This window comes from Ceratotherium simum, chromosome 32, assembly GCF_057802395.1.
Source record: "Ceratotherium simum simum isolate JZ-2026a chromosome 32, ASM5780239v1, whole genome shotgun sequence".
Taxonomy (NCBI): domain Eukaryota; kingdom Metazoa; phylum Chordata; class Mammalia; order Perissodactyla; family Rhinocerotidae; genus Ceratotherium; species Ceratotherium simum.
The window spans coordinates 3,764,414-3,777,757 of NC_141931.1; the positions used below are offsets into that span (position 1 = coordinate 3,764,414).

At 40.1% G+C, this 13,344-nt stretch overlaps 1 protein-coding gene across 1 annotated transcript in view; it reads right to left on the reverse strand.

The window, feature by feature from the left end:
* Nucleotides 1–13,344, reverse strand: part of CCDC7 (coiled-coil domain containing 7) — a 403,758-nt gene that overhangs the window by 93,187 nt on the left and 297,227 nt on the right. The window contains 1 exon segment of the mRNA XM_087420895.1: nt 3,443–3,553. Within this exon segment, the coding sequence (XP_087277021.1) occupies nt 3,443–3,553 (111 nt within the window).

Genomic DNA, 13,344 nt, shown 5'->3' on the forward strand with positions numbered 1-13,344 from the left:
AAACTGATATATATATATACCACAACTGATATGTATTGGTATAGTATAAGTAATGCCATAATCATAGATAATGATGTATATACATACACACATATATATGTCTGTATATATACACAAATACCTGTACAAACAGTGAGACATTCCCCTCCCATTGGCACTGATACATCTGACGCTTGCCTGATGTCGTTTCATTGGAAAATGAAACATTGGTTGAAACATTGGTGGAGCCAGTGCCCTTTCATGTTTAGACTCTTTCTTATTTTATTGTAGTAAGTGAATAAAGGCTTAATTGTTACTTTCAGTTTGGTTTGCGGCCTTAACTGACAAGTTTTACACCTGGCGGTTCCCTCTTAGTGGCAAATGGTGGCAGGCAGGGTGACCCAATTAAGCACACTGTCTTTCTGGAAAAGTAAAAAGCATGAAGATCCCCCAAGGGATTTCTGGCAGATGCTAGAGAAGTCTATAAGGCCTCTTGGGGGAGTACCAGGGGGTCTTTTGCAAGAGTCTGAGGGTCCAACAAGGTGCTTTGCCAGCCACATCAACGAGTCTCAGGAAGCGCTATCTCAGGAATGCCATGTATACTCTTGGGGAGTGCGAGCAGATTGTTTATGTAAGCTTTTTGGTTTTGAGAGGTACCAGTGGTCCTTCTCTTTAGCCCCCGACTTCCTGGCCAAAATGCCTGGTAGGTCAAATTAAAGATCCAACAGAGGGGCTCTGGAAAATCTAGGGAAGCAATTCCTTGCTATTGTCCTTTAATGATAGGACTAAAATTGCCACATACTCTGCAAGCTAAGTTGCACCCAGTGATTGTTGTTAGCTCTAATGATGTCCCAGACGACGACAGACAACCTACAACACAGCAAGTTATTGAGACTCATGGTTTAATTAAATGAATACAGAACTCTTTGGAATTGCTTTGCCCAGTGACCTAAAGAGACCCTAAAGACTTGAGTTGTTTATTTGCATGATGAAGGAGGTAGTCTTCTTAAACTTAGTGAGGGACAGTGGTACTTTGTGGGGTGCATCACTATAGTACCCCTCCTTCAGAATATCTTGACAGCAGAAAGTTTGATCAAGGAGGAAGCAGAAAGGGGGAAGATGAGAGGCAAACCCCGAGACCCTCTCCTTCCTCAGCTGGGTACTATTTGTGCTCTGACAGCTTCAGCATGAACCTACCACTAAAATCATGTTTGGATCACCATTGCAGAGGCCATAGCAGCCCTGTGAACCATGCTGGTGGTCCCCAGCTTCTACAATAATGAGTAAGAACAGTAGATAAGACCGTTAACCAGCTCAGATTTCTAGGTTTGTTCATGTTACTCCTGCTGGTTATCAAGCTCAATCAAACTTCTTCATAAGGTCAGGTGAATATGTTCTGTGACAAAATCCAGAACTTAACTGAGATACTTTGGGACATGGAAAAAACAGCTACTGCCCAGACAGCAAAGACTGACTGGCAGAGAGAGTGATATAAAGCATAATCAGGCACTCTCTTCTGGATGATGCTTCTAGAGGAGCTCTCTGAGTCTCTCTGATTACTCAACAACGGGTTCTCAAAGAAGAGGTTGATGGCCAGGTATTGGTGGCCCCACTAGGGTCTGCATGTTAACAACCTCTACGATTAACAAAAGTGTTATTCCTTCTACCCCCCCATGAATTTGGAGATGAATAGAAGAGCCCCTCCCACTTTTACCGAGAACTCTCAGTTTTCAATGACTAACCAGACCAGGAGTTATATCAGGTCCCTATATCCCCAGTAGGGACAAAAGGTTGTATTCCAGGGTCAGCGTTCAATGGAAAGGTGGGGGAGAATTACATTTCTGGGCCTTTTGGATACTAACGCAGACATGACTGTGACCGACATACCCCAGCACCAGAATGAGGGGAAAACAAATAATGCTCTCTGGTTTTGGGTCTGAGGTCACTAGCACTGGGACCCTTACCTAGACCCGACTATAGATGGGTCTCTTTGGTCAAGTACAAACTCCATTTTTATGGCATTCACTACTGAATGTATCATTGGTATAGATGTATTGTTTAGGTGAACATATGCTCACCTTTGCCCACCAGCCCCCCCAAAAATTGCTCCAGTTAGCTGCCATTTTAGTGGGGCAGGTGGAAGACCATAAGCCTACCTGACTACCAGCTCCTAGTGCTGTTATTCCTGAAAAACAATAGTGACTGCCTGGAGTGAAAAAGAAATAACTGCCTTCATTGCTGAGTTTAAGGATAACAAAGTTCTTCATGAGACTAATTCTCCATTCAATAGCCCTATCTGACTTGTGCACATGGCCTCAGAATCATGGAGTCTGATGAATTATTGGCAACTCAATGCTGAAGTGCAGCCCTGGGCACCAGCAGTACCTGACTTTGTGACCATCACAGAGGCTGTTGCTCAAGATAAAGGAACTTGGTGTACAACAACCAACATCTCAAACTCCCTTTTTAGCATCACTGTCCATACAGATAATTAGGATCAGTTTACTCTTATATGGAACAGGTTGCACCATACCACTAATGTCCTTCCACAAGTCTACCTAAACTCTCTGACTATTTGTCATCAATGAGTAGGGTAAGACCTAGAAAAAGTCCTGCTACTGGAGAGAACACTAGCTTTCCATCAAATTGAAAACACCTTCCTGGTGGCCCCAGACAAGAACACTACCCAGTAAGGACTGGTCACTCTGGAGACTCACATGGGGCAACATGACTGAGCTATTAATACAGACAAGGTAAAAGGACCTATTACCCAAGTAAAATTCATGGACGTGATCTGCAAAGGGTGATAACATTTCATTCCAGGAGAGATGATTGCCAATATTTGGTTTTCTCAATCCCCCAAAATGGAAAGGAGACCCAGCAACTGGTGGGACTTTTCTGGTACTAGCACTTTTCACACAGAGGACTTGATGGCACCCATCTGTGAGGTTACAACGAAGACCTCACCTATGTGTGGGGCAAAATTAACAGAATACCCTGGGAAGGGGCCCTCTGAAAAGCCTCTCAGGCTGCCCTTCCCCTAAGCCTCTCCGATTCCTATCTGTTCGAGTTACAGATCTCAACAACTTCTCAGTTTGTCATTGGAGCCTACACTGCTACAGGTCAAAAGTGCCTCTTGGGCATAATCTCCTGGAACCTGTAATCTCCCACAATCAGCTAAAAAGTATACACCCCTTCAGATACTATTGGCCAATTTTGGGGCCTCGGTAGATGCTGAGTACATGTCCTATGGCTGTGAAATAATCTCACAACTAGAAATTCCAGCCTGAAGGTATTAACACTTTTGCTTTTGTTCTTTGGTTATCTTAGGGTATTCACACTTTAGGCCAGAGTGTAAAATTTCTATAAAATATATGTTTAAATACATATTCATAAATGAAAGAAAAAATATCTTCTGATGAGTTTAAAATAATTTAAAGTTATACATAATTATTATACTTACTAGGGCGCCTTTCCCTTCTGGAAGTTATTTGTTTCTCTACTTGCATTTGGGATTTTGACACTGAATCTTGATTTACAAGCATAAGATTTTCATTTGGTACTCCAAAATGAGCTGCAAAAAGAGATGCATTTAGTCTACCAAATGGAAAAACAGATCTACTGTGAAAACTTTAGATTTAAAATTTGTAACAAGTGTATATAGCATTTTCTCTCATTTTTATAGTTATAAATAAACTACCATAATGCTAGATCTGACATGAAAATGAGAAGAAAAGTTTTAATGGGTACTATTGAAACTACCTCATAATTTCAAAAATATTCTGAGGCATCAAATATATTTCAGATTAGTCTCTACTTTTGTGTTATTTATACATTAGGTTCACACATAATAATAGATCAAACAATGAAAATGCATATGCACAATGTTATTCATTACAGTATTATTTGTAAATGCAAAATATTTAAAACCATCTAAATGTTCAAGAAGAGGATATTGATTGAGTAGATAAGGTATATACTATAAATTATGGTATAGTATAAACTATGGTATGTAATGTGATACAAAATGCTTTTCATATTTATGTAAAACTAATGACGATTTCTATAAACTTACATGGAGGGATTTCTAAGAAATAATGTTAAGTCTAAAAATCTAAAAAGAGAGTATCTAGTATGTTGACTTTTGGGTAGAAAAAAGTAATCAGAAAAAATATAAAGAGAAATAGATAACTTTACAAAAGGACGCACAGGAAAGATAAGCAAGAAAATAATATAGATGGTTACCTACAAGAAGACAGGTGTGGGAGAGAAGACTGAGAAATGCAAGCAGAAGGGTTGGGGAAGAAACCACACTGTGAAGTAAATCTTTTGTATAATATTTACTTTTGGAATATTCTACACATTCCAAAAATAAAATTAAATCAACAAGGACAAGAAGAAGAAAATAAACTGAAAGCAAACTTAATGAAATGAATCTACTGACGGGATTAAAAAAACAGCACTAATCCAAATAAATTATAAATACAGTGTTTGAAACATACCCTCAGTCTTGGGCAAGAGTTTCGGGGGCAGACTACAAGCAAATCGCTAAATCTTTTAGGCAGGTTTGTTTTTGTAGTAGTATGTGCCAGGCAATTCTGTAACAAGGCTTGAAGCATTGCAGGATTGAGCAAATACATAAATTTGTTGATGTTTTAAGAGTCAGGATTAACACTATAGAAGAAAGGATATACACATACGAAATGGAGGAAGGCAAGAACGAGACCTGAGGGACTAGCACTGAAAGTGTCTGAGATTCCTCACTATTTCTAAAATATGTGTATACATGACATATGCATGTATATGTGCGCATACACGTGTATCTGTGTATGACACATTATAAGTACATGTGTATAAACTAAGAAGTGTGGATCCGAGTTAAAATCCTATGTGTGTGTGTATGGTGATGGACTGTAATTAGTCTTTGGGTGGTGAATATGATGTAATCTATACAGAAATCGAAAAATTATGATGTAACCTGAAATTTATATAACGTTATAAACCAATGTTACTGCAATAATAAAAATTTTTTTAAAAACCACAATGAGATACTACATTGTATCCAGTAGGATGGCTGTAATAAAAAAATCAGATAACAAGTAAAAAAAAAAAAATCCTACATGTCATCTTTCAGGCTCAACCACAGAAAATTATAAAGGCTTTATGTGGCAGTTACCATGGGGAAAAGCTTCCTACCCCACACTAGACCTAATGCACAGTGAGTGCACTGTCTCTGGAAGGATGTTCAGTCAGAGCTCAGGCCTCTCCAGACCAACCATGCTCTTACACACATATCTGCCTTCCCAGCCCCGGTGCCTCCATTCAGAGGGGCTCAACTGAATCACTGTACTGTTTAGGTGATTCTGCTTAGACTCTCTTATTGGGGAACCTTGAAGACAATTTTCTCCTTTCTGACTCAGTTTTCAGTACTTTTCCACTTCTAGCCCTCCCCACATCCCCTCACATCCCAGGTCCATAAAATGGAAAGAGCTTTTTGTTTGGGGCAGTGAGACAATCCCCCCTCCCCCCGCACTGCCCTTTGTGATGAAACATCTAACATTCACCTGGTGCCGTCAATGGGGAAAAATGGAACATTGATAAAATTGGGCCCATTCTCATTTAGACTCTTGCTTATACTATTACAGTAATCAAATAAAGGCTTAATTCTTACTTTCAGTTTGGCTTGTCATCTTTTTTTTTTTTTTTTTTTGGTGAGGAAGATCAGCCCTGAGCTAACATCCATGCTAAACCTCCTCTTTTTTGCTGAGGAAGACAGGCTTTGCGCTAACATCTATTGCCAATCCTCATCCTTTTTTTTCCCCCAAAGCCCCAGTAGATAGTTATATGTCATAGCTGCACATCCTTCTAGTTGCTGTATGTGGGACACAGCCTCAGCATGGCCGGAGAAGTGGTGCGTCGGTACGCGCCCGGGATCCAAACCCAGGCTGCCAGTAGCGGAGCGCACGCACTTAACTGCTAAGCCACGGGGCTGGCCCTGGCTTGTCATCTTAATTGACCAACTGACAGTGCTTTCTCTGATAAAGTGGTGCAACGAGCAAGGTGGTTAATAACGCACATTGCCTTTCTAGAAAAGAAAGACCCTGAAAATCCCGTGGGGCACTTTTGGGAGGTGTTAGAGAAGTCCAAGTGATGCTAGTGGATCATCTGCAAGAGTCTGAGAGTTCCATGGGCACTTCATCAGCCATGCCAATGTGTCTCAGGAAGCACTAGTGGACCCTAGAGGTACTTTGGGGAGTGCTAGTGACTGTTTACATAAGCTTTTCAGGTATAAGGGGGACCACGGGTCCTTCCCTTTAGCCTCCAGCTCCTTGGCCAAATTTGCCTGGTGGGTCAAATTACAGATACCAAAGAAAGACTCTAGGAAAGCTAGAGAAGCAATTCCCCAATTATTGATACAGTCCTCTGATGACGGGAACAAAATTCATCAGAGGCCCTGAATGCTGAGTTGCACCCAATTACTACTGTTAGCTATAAGCATGTCCCTGGCACCAAAAGACAGCCTATAACACAGCGAATTTTTGTTGAGACTCATGCCTAAAATGGAAAAGAATGTAGAGTGCTTTGGGATCACTGCACCCAGCAATCTGAAGCTCTTAGAGACTTGAGTAGTTTGTCTCCATGATGAAGGAGGTAATCTTGTTAAACTTGGTGAGTGACAGTGGCACCTCAGGAGTGTGTCACTATAGACCCCCACTTTCAGAGTACAATAACAGTAGCTGCTTTGTCTAAGGAAGAGGAGGAAGATGGCACTGGGATGAAAGGGTGCAAGCACTCAAGACCATCTACATCCTCAGTTGGGTAATATTTGGGCTTTGAGAGATTTGGCCCACACATGATGAGTTCCTTGCCACTAAATAGTATGGTTGGATCATCCTTCCAGTGGATACAGTTTCCCTGTGAGCCACCTTAGTGGTCTCTTACATGTACAAATGAGGGGTGAGAACAATAGATGATGAGACTGTTAACAAGACTCAGATTTCTAGGTTTGTTCATGCAAATCCTACTGGTTATTGAGCGCAATTAAAACTTCTCATAAGGCCATGTTGTTCAGTCTGTGACACAGTCCAGATGTACAATGACAAATCATCGAGTTTGGAAAATGTGGCTGCTGCCCAGATAGCAAAGATTGACCAGCAGAAAGAGTGATGTAAAAAGGGTAAGCCTGTGTCCTCTCCTAGACCATTTGGGCTACGGCCTTCCCAAAGAGATCTCTGGGCCTGGTTACTCAACAATAGGTTCCCAAAGAGAAGACTGATGGGCTCTCCCACCAAGGAACTCATGGTGAGTGAGCCAGGGGGTCTAGTAGGCTGCCTCACTAGGGTCTGCAAGGTGATGGACCTTGTAATTAATACAAGTGCTATTCTCTCTGCTCCTCCCTGTGAATCTGAAGGTGAATTGGAGAGCCTTGTCAACTTTTAACCAGATGTCTCGGCTTTCAAAAATAAACAAGACTAGAGGATGTGCTGAGGTCCCTATGTCCGTAGTGGAGAACAGCGGTCCTATACCAAGTTCAGAGTTCAGTAGGGAGGTAGGAGAGAATTGCATTTGTTGGGCCCTTTGGATACTGGTGCACAGTTAACTGTGATCTCCACAATCCCTGACACTACAATGAGGGGGTTATGGGTTGAATTGTAACCATCCCCTGAACAAATACAAAATTTCATTGAATTGTAATACTCCCCCCACAATATACAGTATCTCACATTTCTATCAAAATGTGACCTTATTTGGACATAGGGTCTTTATAGGGGTAATCAAATTAAAATGAGGTCATTAGAGTGGGCCCTATTCTAGGATGAACAGTATTCTTACAAAAACAGAAAATTTGAGCACAGAGGCAGACACACACATGGGGAGAACACATGTAAAGATGAAGGCAGAGACATGGTGATGCATCCGCAAGCCAGGAAATGTCAAATATCCAAAAACCACCAAAAAGTAGTACAGAGGCATGAAACAGATGTTCTCTCAAGCCCTCAGAAGAAAACAACCCTGCCAATGTCTAATCCCAGACTTCTAGCCTGCTGACTGTAAGACAATAATTTTTTGTTCTTTAAGCCACTCAGTTTGTGGTACTTTGTTATGGCTGCCCAAGCAAACTAATACAGATTTTTGGTACTGTGAAGTGAGCTACTGCTGTAACAAATACCTAAAAATGTTGAAATGGCTATGGAATTGGGTAATGGGTAGAAGCTACAAGAGCTTTGAAGTACATGATAGAACAAAACCTAGATTGCCTTGAAAAGACTGTTAGTAGAAACATGGACGTTAAAGGTGATTCTGGTGAGAGCTTGGAAGGAAAAGGGGAGAGCTGTAGAGAAAGCTTTTATTGTCTTAGAGAATACATATATCGTCATGAATAGAATGTTGCTAGAAATATGAACGTTAAAGGTGCTTCTTGTAACAATACATTAAAAGGATCATACACCATACTCAAGTGGGATTTACTGCAGGATGAAAAGATGGTTAAACATTGAAAATCAATCAATGTGATACACCACATTAAAAAAAGGAAGGATAAAAATCATTTGATCATCTCAATAGACAAAATTCAACATCCATTCATGATAAAAACTCAACAAATGGGTATAGAGAGAATGTACCTCATCATAATAAAAACCATATACGACAAGCCCACAGCTAATACCATACCCAACAGTGAAAAGCTGAAAGCTTTTTCTCTAAGATCAGGAACAAGACAAGGATGCTCACTCTCACCACTTTTATTCAACATAGTGTTGGAAGTCCTAGCCAGATAAATTACGAAAGAAAAAGAAATACAACGCATTCATGTTGGAAAGGAAGAAGTAAAATTATCCCTATTTGCAGATGACAAGATATTATATATAGAGAAATATAAAGACTCCACCAAAAACTGTTAGAACTGATACACAAATTCAGTCAAGTTTTGGGATGCAAAATCAAAATACAAAAATTGGTTGCATTTCCATACACTAATCACAAACTATCAGAAAGGGAAATTAAGAGAACAATTCCATTTACAATAGCATCAAAAGGAATAAAATCCCTAGGAATAAATTTAAGTAAGGAAATGAAAGATCTGTACACTGAAAACTATAAGACACTGATGAAAAAAACTGAAGGATACACAAATAAATGAAAAGATACTCCATGCTCATGGATTGGATGCATTAATATTGTTAAAATGTACATACTACCCAAAGCAATCTGCAGATTCAATGAAATCCCTATCAAAATTCCAATGGCTTTTTCACAGAAATAGAAAAAACATTCCTAAAATTTGTATTGAACCACAAAAGACCCCAAATAGCCAAAGAAATCTTGAGAAAGAACAAAGCTGGAAACATCATGCTCCCTGATTTCAAACTAAATTACAAAACTATAGTAATCAAAATAGTATGGTATTGGTATAAGAACAGACATATAGATCAATGGGATAGAATAGAGAGCCCAGAAATAAACTCATGCATAAATAGTCCATTAATTTATGACAAAGGAGCCAAGAATATACAATGAGGAAAGGATAATCTCTTCAATAAATGGTGTTCGGGGAGAAAAAAAGGTGCTTCTGGTGAGGTCTCAGATGAAAATGAAGAACACGTCATTGGAAACTGGAGGAAAGGTGGTTCTTGTTATAAAGTGGCAGAGAGTTTGACTGAATTGTGTTCTGTTGGGTGGAAAGTAGAACTTGTAAGCAATGACCTTGGGTAGTTAGCTGAGGAGATTTCTACGCAAAGTGTTCAAGGCACAGCTTGGTTTCTCCTTGCTGTTACAGTAAAATGCCAGGGGAAAGAGATAAATTGAAGAAGAAATTGTTAAGCAAAAAGGAAACAGAACAGGAAGATTTAGAAAAGTCTCAGCCCGTCCATATTGAAAAAAATTGAGAAAGCATGCTCTGGAGAGAACACCAGGTGGTGGCTAGAGAACTGTTTGCTAGGTGTGTGAGTTGTGAATCTAATCAATCATTTCAGCAGAAACACTGGCAGCTTGGATTGAAGGAGACAGAGAGCAGATAAATGGAAGACAGGTAGTTAGACTTCTAAGATTCTAGAGAAAGAAAATGGGTTGATAAATCTATTCTGCTGTGAACATATGTTATCCTACAAGAAAAGGGAAGAATGACCCCAAAGGGTGGTTCAGATGCCAGTGGAGCTGCTACTGTCACCACAGGCCCAGAAGGCACATGCTAGGTTGTTACCTCCTCTGTTCCAAGGAGTGAGACTGCCAGCTAGGGCCAAAGGGGCAGAGCCATACTCCAGTGGGCCAAGAGGACAGTGCACAGAGCCAATAAAGATTATTCTCAAGCCTTAAAATCTAATGGAATTTGCCCTGCCAGGTTCCAAACTTGCTTGACACCTGTGACTCCTTTTGTTCCTTCCAATTTCTCCCTTTTGGAATAGAAATGTCTGTCCTATGCCTGTCCCACCATTGTACTTTGGAAGCACAAATTTGGTCTCACAGGTTCACAGATGGAGAGAAATTTTGCCCCAGGATGAATCATACCCCAAGTCTCACCCATAACCATTTGGATGATTTAGATGATGAGTTTTGGAACTTTGAGTAGATGATGTTTAGGTGAGATTTTGGAGTTAGAATTGGGGATGTTGGAATGGGATGAGTGTATTCTGCCTGTGAGAGGGACATGAATATTTAGAAGCCAGAGAGCAGTTTGTTAGGGGTTGAATTGTGTCCTCTTCCCCCACCAAAAACATTTAGAATTCCTAACCCTCAGTACCTCAGAATGTGACCTTATTTGGAAATAGGTCTTTCTAGAGATAATCAAGTTAAAACGAGGTCATTAGAGTGGGCCTTAATCCAGTATGAGTGACGTCCCTATAAACACAAGGTATTTGGACCAGTGACGTGCACACTGAGAAAACACCACGTGAGGATGAAAGCAGAGATCAGTGGCGCATGCACAAGTCAAGGAGCATCAAATATCGCCAGCAAACCGCCAAAATCCAGAACAGAAGCATTGAACAGATTCTCAGTAACAATCCCTCAGAAAGAACCATCCCTGATGACACTTTGATACCAGATTTCTAGCCTCCAGAACTCTGAGACAATAGATTTCTAAGTCACCAAGTTTGTGGTACTTTGTTATGGCAGCACTAGGAATCAATATAAAGGGGAAACAGACAATGCTCTCTGGTTTTGGGTCTGAGTCCAACACCATCAGCACCTTTACCAGATACAACTATGCATTGGTCTTCTTGGATGATTAAAAACTTCCATTGTTATGGCCCTCACTAGTGAATATATATTGGTATAGATGCATTGTCTAAGTGTATCCCTGCTTGTATTCAGGCCCAAGCCCTGAAGGGAACTGTTGCAGTTAAGGACATTTTATGGGACACGTAGTGACCCCACTAACAGTGCCTAGTGCTATTGTCAACCAAAAAAAAATCAATAGACTAGGGAAGAAAAGCTATAACTAGCCTCATTGCTGAGCTTAATGAAGCCAAAGTTTTCTGTGAGACTAATTCTCCATTCAGTAGCTCCATCTGTCCTCTGCACATGACCCAGATGCATAGAGACGCAACTGATTGCAGCTCAATGCCATAGTACAGCCCTGGGAACTGGCAGTACCTGACTTCAGGACTGTCACAGAGGCTATTGCCCAAAATAAAGGAACTTGGTGTACAACTGACATCTCAAACTTCTTTTTCAGCATCACTAACCACATGGATAATCAGGATCAGTTTACTATTATGAGGAATGGGCTGTAATATACCACTAAGGTCTTTCCACAAGTCTACCTAAATTCCCCCACTATCTGTCATCAATGGATAGGGCATAACCTGGAAAAAATTCAGCTCCCAGGGGGAACATTAGCTTTCCCCTATATTGATGACATTTTCCTAGTGGGCCCAGACAAGGGCACCACCAAATAAGGACTGTTGCCCTGTTGACCCATATGCAGCAACACAGGTAGGACATTACTACAGACAAGGTAGAAAGACCTAAAACCCAATTGAAATCCAGGGTATGATCTGGAAAGAGGCACAATGTCTTATTCCAGAGAAGACAATTGCCAAGCTTTTGGTCCACCCTTTCCCAAAAAATACAAACAGTCCCAATGATATTGGAACTATTCAGCTACTGAATAATTCACATTCCCCAAGCAGGGATCTATATGGCATCCATTGTGGGTTACCAAGTAAGGCCACTGTTTTTGAGTGGTGCCTATTTTTGACTAGGGGCCTTCCAACTGGCTATACTGGCTTCCTTTCCCCTGAGTCCCTATGATTCACATTTGCCTTTGAGTTAGAGGTCTCAGCAACTTCTCTGTTCACCAATTGGAGCCTATGGCAGAAGGACACCATCACAGGTCAGAGGTGCCCATTGGGCTTTTAAATCTGCAATCTCCCAGCATCAGCTGAAAGTTACACTCCCTTTATGAGACAAATATTGGCCTGTTATTGGGCCTTGGTGGATGCTGAACTATCATGACTCATGGCTGTGAAACAGTGTTATCAACAGAAAGTCCAACCAAAGGCCCTGAATACTTTGACTTATTGTTCTCTAGTTATCTTAGGGTATTTATACTTTAGTTCAAAGTGTAAAATTTCCATAAAATATATGCTCAAATACCAAAGAAAAAAGATCTTCTGATGAGTCAGGAAATTTAGGGAGGTGGAAGGACACTAGTGGTACATTCCAACGGATTCCAGGTCCTGGTAAGAGGAAACTGATCTTGACCATCAGCATGGACGGGGTACTGAAAAGGGAGTTTGAGATGTTAGTTTAATTTAAAATAATTTAAAGTTATCTACAATTATTAGACTTAGTGAGTCTTTCCCCTATAGAAGTTCTTTGTTTCTCAAATTGCTCTTGCTTTTCAACACTGAAACGATGCTCAAGCATAACACGTTGATCTGGTACATCATCATGAGCCACATAAAGAAATGCATTTAGTCCACTAAATGGAAAACAGACCTATTGTGAAATCTCTAGATTCCAAACGTACAACAAGTATACAACATCATTTTCTCCCATTTTGATAAAATTATAAATAAATTACCATAAAGCTAGATCTGAAATGAAAATTATGAGAACATTTTTAAGATGTGTGTGTGCAAAGATGTCTAATTATTTCATAAATATTCCTAGGCATCAAATATGTTTTATATTAGTCTCTAGTTTTCTTGGGTTATTTACATTTTAGTTTAATACATATTCACAGATCAAATAGAGAAAATGCATATGTACACGGTTATTCATTACCCCGTTATTTGTAATTGCAAAATATTCAAGACCAATTGAATGTATTAGTATAGGAGGTTGAATAAAGTAAGGTCTATTTATACTATATTATTATACCATATTATACTATATCATTAGTTGAATAAATTAAGGTAT